Source organism: Siphateles boraxobius, unplaced genomic scaffold, assembly GCF_051911475.1.
Source record: "Siphateles boraxobius isolate OS27281-9 unplaced genomic scaffold, OSU_SipBor_1 9, whole genome shotgun sequence".
Taxonomy (NCBI): domain Eukaryota; kingdom Metazoa; phylum Chordata; class Actinopteri; order Cypriniformes; family Leuciscidae; genus Siphateles; species Siphateles boraxobius.
This window is the reverse complement of record NW_027509219.1, coordinates 16,095,112-16,104,922: the sequence shown is the minus strand read 5'-3', so window position 1 is coordinate 16,104,922 and position 9,811 is coordinate 16,095,112. Positions and strand designations below refer to the sequence as shown.

Below are 9,811 nucleotides of genomic sequence, written 5' to 3'. Positions count from 1 at the left end.
ATGTTACAATCACGTTGTAAAGATCTGCACCATCGATTATGCTTAATAAGCGATTGCACTGCTTTAAAATCAAAATTCAAAATGAATTCAAAATTGACTAATCTTATTTTTAATGGAATGTTGGAGTATTATAAAAGATTTATCTGTGCACATCTTTATTTTTAAATTAATGTGTCCTCGTAATCTTTCATCAATTTTTTTTTTCTAGTTTGAGAAGTGATTTTATTCATGGCAAAAAGTAAAAGTAAAGAAAGATATTACAAGTGCAAGATATAAAGTCATTTTTCTAAACTATTGTAAAATATAAAGTCTTAACTACAAGAAACAAAGTCAAACCACAAATGAAAGAGAAACACAGCATGACATTCACATTGTGAAACAGTCACATTATGAGATATAAACTGTAATTGTGAGATTTAGCATGTTTGGTTAGATTAAAACAAACCCTGATGCGATTGCTCTGTTAGTGTGGTACATTTGAATAAGTGTGGACGCAGACAACCGAACCCTGGTGCGCACCAAACAAGTAGATTGAGACCACTGAAAAGATGTGTTTCAGTCCACTTCCAAACAAATTCTGGTGCGGTTCGAAAGAAATATGAACGCAACACGGACCAAAGACATGTGAACGAACCCAAAACAGGACATGCTGTCACAAGATGCAACCACTTTAAAAGACAGAATGCTCAAGCAAACCTGTTTTTTTTCTCATCATAGGGTGCTACTGTAAAGAACATGCCAGTAAGAAAACCTCACTCCCCTGGCCTTAAGAGGCATGTTAGCGCCTGGCACTAGAGACCGCGGTCTTTAGCGCCCTTGTTAGCGTGCCCGCCTCCCACGACAGCAACCCCATTTTGAATCTCGCTTGGAGCAGGTCAAGTAGGAACAGCTACATTTGGTGCCATGACCCGGATGGGAGTGAGGTTTAGGGGGTTGAGTGTATGGACGTAAGCCAATAAGAGATGTGCAAACCTCGCTCTGCTGGCATCAAAAGGCATGCTAGTGGCTCCGTTCTTTAGCGTCCTTGTTAGCGCCCCCCGCCTCCCTTGCTGAAGACCTCAGTTTGAATCCTGCTTGGAGAGGGTCGAGCAGGACTGGTTACACTTTACTCTCTTTTATAATTTGTGACACCTTGTCTCCTTTCCTCCCATCTTAGCTACACCCCCTTAATAATAAGGGTATTACAGATTGTGTATTAAGGCGACACAGCAGGCAAAACATTGTTGTTTTTTTTCACTGGTCAATTTTGAGATTTTAGGATATTTGTCTTCAATAACATGTCTTCTTTCAGACTTGTGGTGAAAAAAAGTCCGAAATACACATTTAGGTCCTTATTTTACTACACTTTGTCTGTTTGCGTCTGTAGATTTCTCATAAATTCATCAAAAGTTGTCGTTATAAATCATCCCTGTGCTCCGCGATCGCTGTCTGCACCCTGTCATCACACACACTGTTAGAAAGCTCTCTCTCTCCTGTACAATACCGCAAGATCCAAATATGGTAATTTCCTTTTTATCAGCAACCAATCGTGAAAGTAAAAGGGGGGATTTTACTCTAAATGCGCAATCTCATTGGCTGATGCTAAATATTTATAGCCCGTTTTCTCAAAATGACTTTTCTCTCATACTCCAACTCCGAAATCTCCACTTCAGTAGCACCTATATATACCCAACTTTCCAGTCTTGTACCTAGTTATTTATTATATTTTATTTGTATAGGTTGTATAGTATTTACAGTCATTACGTTCCTGTGTATATTGCGTGAATGACGGGTGGTTGGGCAGATATTGTGTTTTCCGGTAGGTGGTATGCCATACGGAACCGTTGCCACTGAAACTGCATATTAACGCACCAGTGGGGCTCGACAGCCTTAGTCAAACGGGTTGGCGCGTATGGTTGGGTTGCGGAGAGATTGTGAGATTGTGGTTAGGTCTCAGCAGCAAGAGGGAAGTAGAGGTCAGTAAGCTGGGCTGAGTTGAGTGGGGGACGGAGGGGGGTGACTCTGGGACGCCAGAGTCACTGTCGAGCCCTCTTGAGGTGTCGTGGGCTAGTCGACGAAACACTGAGGACGGAAGGTGCCCACTTGAAGACCCTAGAGATGTCCCCTACTCAGCTCAATCCAGACGGTTGTCATGGGGGGACCGCACTGTGGTTGCAGCCGTTGTGTGTGCTGACGCGCAATACACTGTATTAACACCAGACAGAAGATTCGTGTCACTAGATGGAAAGAAGCGTAAATGGATGGAGAAGCATAGGTTACTGTAAAGCTACGTCTTAGTTGGTGATTATCTTGGCGAAAGCCGAGTACAAATCAGCATGAAGTTTTAACATCTACTCTCGTGTAATGGAAATCATGAAGACATTTACAGAGGGATTTGTAAATATATTATTCCTAGCCTGATTTATATAACATTTTATTCCAAAAAACATGGCGGAAATATTTTTTTAAGGCTATTGGCAGTTCTGATTTACAGTATAACACAAGTAGATATCCATAAATCCTTCTGTAATTTTTTCCCCATCTAATATGTGAACACAATGAAAAAAGAATTTTAAACTTGGCTTTATCCAATACTTAGATTTCGTTTCTTAAAATATATGCAAATTAGTGCATATTTAATTAGACAATGCCTCATTTCCATATTTAAACGTTAAATTACAGAAAACTTGTAATACATTTTTTCTCATCTTAATGTAGGTAATCAACTGGCAAAAGTTTCATGGTGATATCTGCTAGTTAAAAAAATTCACCTGTAGTGTCTCGCCTTAATACAGTTGAGGAAGCATCAATTTGATTATTGAGAATTGTGTGTGACAGAGTGATTCCTGCCACTGTTTTGACACTTTTACACATTTTATAAGCTCTTCACAAGTTCTCAGCTCCATCATACCATCATATGTACACACATACAGTGAGTGCATTTAGCCCAGCACACAGTTTGACAAGTTTTGCAGCAAAATACATGTCATAAAAGCCTTTCTGTATCTTTAGGTTTGGTGTTAAAATTGACAGCATGAACGCTAAGCGAACCAGGACTAAATGTATCATTTTCTTTTGAGAACCGAACTACAAGTGTGAACACTCTTAAATTCACATCCTCTGATATAGTCACATTGTAAATTATAAATTAAAAATGATGAGAAATGGAATTGCCAAATATAAATGCAAATTGTGAGACCTAAAATCACAAATGGTAGATATCTCGCAATTACAAGAAATAATGTTGCAATTACCCTTTTTTTTTACTCTTGAGGCAGAAACAGGCTTCCATAATAATCAGCTTTCAGTCAGGATAAAAAGACATTTTTCCCTTTAAATGAGCGCACACAGACACACACACTCTCTCTTAGCAGTCAAACCCCTCTCAGCGCCCACATTACATTAATATACAAAAACACAAATGCAACAAATGAGGCTATTGAAGGCCCACATTGGCAGGTAAATCATTCTTGTAGGATCAGAGAGGGAATTGTTTAAATTGGCTTTCATTATTCAAGGTCTGTATATGATTTGCGCTGCCCCTCTAATTACTAGAGGTACTGACCACTGGGAGCAGTTCACTGAGGCAATGCTAAATAGGTTTACCTGCAACAAGATTTGAAGGTCAAACTGTTTATCGCTGTGCCTCTCCCCTGGCCATCCAAGAAAAAAAAGACACTATATAAAGGCAAAATGACGATGACTTGAAACTAGGCTGATATTTGCAGATGGTTTGACAAGCTATTGGAGCAAGTACAGTAGAACAGAAAACAGTTTCTGATCATTTTGGTGGTAAAATAATCAAAAAAGAGTGTGTCATTTCTCATGGCAAAATGATTAGTCCTGTTTCTTCCAGCAATAGACATTCTTCCCTTTGTACCATAATATATTTTTCTGCTTGCAAAGCCAATCAGGTCATTAGTCAGAACAGAAAGTGCTGTAAAACTCCTGGTCTAAGTAAGCACTACTTTAGGTTGAAAGTGGCACATTAACTCCAGTGCATGACCTTACACTGAGCTTGGTAATGGTTCTATCTTTTTTCAGCTAATATGAAGTTGTCTTGGGAAAGTCAGTATTTGCACTGCACTGTTGCTCTATTATCTAGTGTGCATATTTTACCATTGATTTAGGGTGAGAATATCCGTTATTATGGCCATTTTGATCCACTTACTTCCAAACCAATCCAAACTCTCGAGCCGAATTTATTAAACACATTCGGTATTTATGCGTGCGGTAAGCTTAGGCGGTGTTTATAAGGCCAATTAGCTGCGCACAATTTCAAGATCATTTGCGATTTATAGATTTAACTCTTTCCCTGCCTTTGATGGAAATTTACGTCATTTGTGAGACTCCGCTTCCTCGCCATTGATGGAAATTTCCATCTTTCTGTGTTTTCACTGTTATACGCTAGGGCGGTATTAGGTATCTTCTGAAAGAGTAGCCTACTGAATTTCCTGATCCAAGCAACACAGGCAAAGAAGAAGCGGAAAAAAGCGAAATCTTAGCAGACACATGTTATACATGTTAAATAACGTTATCATCAAACAGCATATAAATTAAAACTGCCTAATGTTACCGAATGAAATGTCGACCCAGGACGAGCTATAGGACTGTGAAGCTTTGGGGTGTTGATGGACTTGATCTACTCCATCTATGTTTTGAATATAAAGGGTTTTCACTGCACGTCATCAATCCGGAAGTCGGCCATTTTGGAGGCACTGAACGTAAACAATGCCCCTGAACTGAATGGACTCTCATATTTGGCTGATTATTGCTGCTGAAAAATGGTCGTGTTTTAGTCTGTACTAATCGGTCGCACCGGGAAAAAACTAATAGGATTTCAAACCACATATGGATGTAGCTTGAAACGGATTTCATGTGCTTTTTTTGGATTAACAATCTGAATGTAGCCTATGTCGGGATAAGAAATAGAAGGAAGAATAGCAGTAAGGGCTAGAGACGCTAGTTCGTTCAGATCTTTACCACATATTAACTTTTGTTCGTCAAAATTCCGCGCTCTTTCCTGCTTACAGCTTAAGTCCTTCTCTATATGATTTTGCAGCATCATGTGTTTTTTCCATAGTTTAGACATCATAAATTAGTTTAACAATGTGTTCAGTACTGCATAAGCAGTGCAATCCATGATGTTGTTTTCATCCGAGTATCTCCAATATGGCCGCACATTCGGGTAACTGACCAAATCGTGATGAAGGTGCAAACCCTCTATTGTTCTGAATCCCATCCAGACATAGTCTTTGACAAAAACACGATTTTATCAGCTTTTTGCTCAAAATGTTGCTTTTTCAATTCAAGTGTTGATAAAAAAGAAGCTAGAATAAAATAGTTATTTTTTCTGTTCTGTTCAGATCTGTTCTTTCTTTTGTTAACAAAATATTCTGGGGGCCACGAAACTTTTGTGAAAATGATGAAAAATGCAGCCGGTGGTTGGTAACTTTTTTCAAAAATGCTGGCGGGGAAAGAATTAAAAGAGGCGTACACTTTTTTTTTTTTTGGCATATGCTTGTTCTTTGAATCACATGTACACACATTGGAGGAATGATCATAAGATCAAATGTAGGATGGTTTAAACGCAACATTTTCTAAACCGCATCTGGTTAGGAAACGGCTTAAGAGTATAAAATGGCTGCACTTGCTCTTATTGTAAAAAATAAGGATGATGTTTGATCTGTGAATTCACACAAGCAAATATATTTGCATATGACTGCCTCCAGTGCAAGACATTGACGAAAAGTTATGCATCATTGCACCATATGCTCTGCCCACTGGCATTCAGTCGCTAAATGGCTGACATTCGCTTACATTGGATATGAGCGTCACGCCGCACCAAAAGAAAATAGAACCCATTATAATCACTAACGCTGTCTACAATGAATACAGTATATAGATGCGCGTTCAGTTTTTGACGTACTCCAAGCACTTGAGTCTGTCGACAACAAGACAGATGGAAGAGTGGAAAGCGCTCGCTTTGAATACGGCTACATACCCTATGGAATGTGTACCAACCACTACGCCTTATCACCACATCATCCCAAACTGTCACTATTATTTATTATTTAAAAAAGAGCTAGCATATGTTCCGTTTTTCAGCTTTTTTCCTTTTTCGTTTTAGCCTTTATCAATTCTCCAGACTCCCATAGGAAGCTCAATCTTGACTCATTGTCTAGAGATCACATCCTGTTTATTTGTTAAAATAAAATAAAAAGGATTTTGGCTGAAGTGCGAATTCACAAACAAGCCAATTAAAGGAAGCTATTAATTTAGTTGCATTTGTCAAAGGGCTCAGGCAACAATTAGTACTATTAATGCAATCTTGTCACATGTCGCCATGCCACATGGAATAGCTTCTCACAAGCTGTTCCATGGATCCCTATCAAACCAAATAATTCATTTGGCCCCAGCAGCCCTCGCTATGCTAAAATCCCTCTCTTTCTCTTTGACAGAGAACAAGCCTGCAGGGGGAACCATGCTTTCTATGAGGGGACTGTCAATTCTTCTTAGAAGCTCTGTCATGCGCATGTGTGGTTTGCATAGACGTGCACTAATGCATTTAAGATATTGGCGTATGATTGTCTAAGTAATGTGACACAAGCACTTACGTGTTAGCAAAATGGGGTGTTGTGTTTAGTTCGGCGTGTGTGCTTGATTTGATACATGCGCGTTGGAGGAGAATAAATTTTTCACTTTGTTGAAATTGGCATGAAGAGGTATTCATGCAAATGAACAAGACCTTGTTTTTTGATATGTGCGTGGATACACATGTGTATGCATATAACAGAAGTACAGTTGTTTTCATATAAAAAGTAACGTTTGTGCTAATGTGTGTAATACTAAAGTATGTAAACCAATGTAATAACTTTAAATCAATTTATTTCAATCTGTTTACATTATATTATTATTATTAATATCATCACTTCAAGTGCAATTAAAACAAACCAGGCAATATCAAAACTGTCATGAAAGGAAAACCGTTTATTCATGTTTGAAATTACACATAACTACCACAAGGAAGACTTTTCAGTCCAGGGTGTAGTCTGGTTAGAAAGAAACACGAAACATTTTTAATACATTAGAACCACTGTCACAAATAAATTTTGTATGACTTTTTTTTTTTTATCAGTTTCAGAATCACATACGATACAAAAAAAAAGAGAAAGAAAGTTGGAACCCTGTCACACAGGGTTTGAAATGTACAATTCTGAATACTGAAACCTCTATGCATTACAGGTTTTCTTTTTTTAATCATGGGTTTTTATTTATTAATTTTTTATTTATTTTTTGCATGAATTAGTAACAAGATGAGCAACATTCAAAATGTTCTTCAGTATTTACAACAGTTTTACTGTTTGGTGTTAATTTTATGATCGTATTTCCCCCTCCCTGTTCCGTCCCCCGAAATCCAGCACAAAATTCCCCTCCAACAGCCACTGTACTCTCCATACTCTCCGTGTTATCTGTATTATTAATATTATGGTCATTTTTTTTCTTTTTTTCTTTTAAAAGTTGCAACAAAGCAACTTAGTTTTCTTAGAAGGTTAAAATATACATTAGATTACATAAAGAGCGAGAGACAGAGAGAGCAAATTTCTTACAAGATGGAACCAATCCAAACTAACAAAAGTAAAAAAGTATTTTTAAAAAGACAAAAAAAAAAAAAAAAAGAATGACAGAAAGTAATAGACAAAAAGCGGTGGTGGTGATTTTGTTGAGAGGTAGTCAGTGAGAGCACTATAAGCTAAAGAAATGTTTTAAATCTATTGGTTTTCTATGAGTTTCAATGAGGTAATAAAGCTGAGTATTTATTTGTGAGATGTATAAATACTCTCAAGCTATGTCATATACAAGAATGTTTTTGAATGAAAAATTTTCAGAAAAGCATCCGACTAGATGACCCATATTTCCTTTTTAAGTCTTCTACACTTTCTTCAATAATTGTAGTGAACTGAATATTGATAACGTTTTGTGTTTTTAAAAAAAGACATAAATTGCCAGGCATTTAAAAATCACCCCCCAAAATGGAGTGGATTGCCTTTCGTAGGTGGACTTGTTAAGGTCATTGCTAGGTGTGACATTAATACAAAATAAAATAAAATAAAATCAGCAATGAATTCCCCAAGCTGCCTTCTGTAGCATTTAGCCCTGTTAAATGCATCGGTTAGCATCATATGAATATACCTTTGTAAGTATCAGTTGTATTCCTGCACTAAAGCTTTGCCGACAGTCGGTTAGAACAATGGAGAAGGGTTATGACCAGTAATTTAAAATAAAAAAAAAACAGTTTGAGCTTGTACACTTTAAATGATAAAATAAACATATTGGTTTAATATTATTGGAGAGATTGTTAGTAAAAACTGCAGTGGACTGATGTTACGGCTAAGAAATGTCCAGCTTCCAAAACACTGTGGAAAAGCACTGTGGATGATTCCATTAGGATGTTTCTGGATTAGCTGTGAGAGTTTATTCTGTGTCTCTGATTGGTCAGTCTGTGGTTTTGTAGTTCTGTGATTGGTTATCCACAGCTTGAGAAGGGGCCGTGTCAATGAGGAGATCAGTTCGAGGTATCAGAGTGCACACTACCAGGGCCTTCTGTAGGGGAGATCACAGAGGATGGAGTCGTAGCATCCTGCCATCCCCCATTACCCTAAAAACAAAACACAGGAAAAAAGAAATGCTATTAATATTGTTGGGGGTAACGGAAAACGAATAAAAACATTGAAATGCCAACTGCAGTAATGAGATATTTCAAATAACACAAATATACTTTAAGTAATTCATCTCACTGCCTCAGTGTCTCTGCTGTTGACCTTTGATGATCCAATTTAACCATACTAATAAGGAAATATTGAGTTTATTTTTTGTATTTTTATTTTTGCTCAAGTAAGAGTGTTGGACATTCTTCTACTGTGTCATTTCACTTTTGGTGTGAAAGGTCCTTTACTTTTGCCAAATTCAGAACAAGCAAGCCCAGCCCACGTGGGAAAAAGTGACACAAAAGTAATGTAACGCATTACTCTCCATAAAAAAAGTAACTAACCCAAAGTTACTTGCGTTAGGAAGTAATGCAACATTGTAATCCATTACTTTTAAAAGTAACTTTCCCCAATACTGATATATATATATAACATATACAGGTTCTTCTCAAAAAATTAGCATATTGTGATAAAGTTCATTATTTTCCATAATGTAATGATAAAAATTAAACTTTCATATATTTTAGATTCATTGCACACCAACTGAAATATTTCAGGTCTTTTATTGTTTTAATACTGATGATTTTGGCATACAGCTCATGAAAACCCAAAATTCCTATCTCAAATAATTAGCATATCATGAAAAGGGTCTCTAAACGAGCTATTAACCTAATCATCTGAATCAACTAATTAACTCTAAACACTTGCAAAAGATTCCTGAGGCTTTTAAAAACTCCCAGCCTGTTTCATTACTCAAAACCGCAATCATGGGTAAGACTGCCGACCTGACTGCTGTCCAGAAGGCCATCATTGACAACCTCAAGGAAGAGGGTAAGACACAGAAAGAAATTTCTGAACAAATAGGCTGTTCCCAGAGTGCTGTATCAAGGCACCTCAGTGGGAAGTCTGTGGGAAGGAAAAAGTGTGGCAAAAAACGCTGCACAACGAGAAGAGGTGACCGGACCCTGAGGAAGATTGTGGAGAAGGACCGATTCCAGACCTTGGGGCACCTGCGGAAGCAGTGGACTGAGTCTGGAGTAGAAACATCCAGAGCCACCGTGCACAGGCGTGTGCAGGAAATGGGCTACAGGTGACGCATTCCCCAGGTCAAGCCACTTTTGAAC

General features: G+C 37.7%; 1 protein-coding gene across 16 annotated transcripts in view; it reads right to left on the bottom strand.

The window, feature by feature from the left end:
- Positions 1-6,954: 6,954 nt before the first annotated feature.
- Positions 6,955-9,811, bottom strand: part of pbx3b (pre-B-cell leukemia homeobox 3b) — a 96,876-nt gene continuing 94,019 nt past the window's right edge. For all 16 annotated transcript variants that reach the window (XM_077222847.1, XM_077222851.1, XM_077222848.1 and 13 more), the window contains one exon: positions 6,955-8,638. In XM_077222847.1, the coding sequence (XP_077078962.1) occupies positions 8,546-8,638 (93 nt within the window). In that variant the 3' untranslated portion in view covers positions 6,955-8,545. The remainder of the gene's footprint in view (positions 8,639-9,811) is intronic.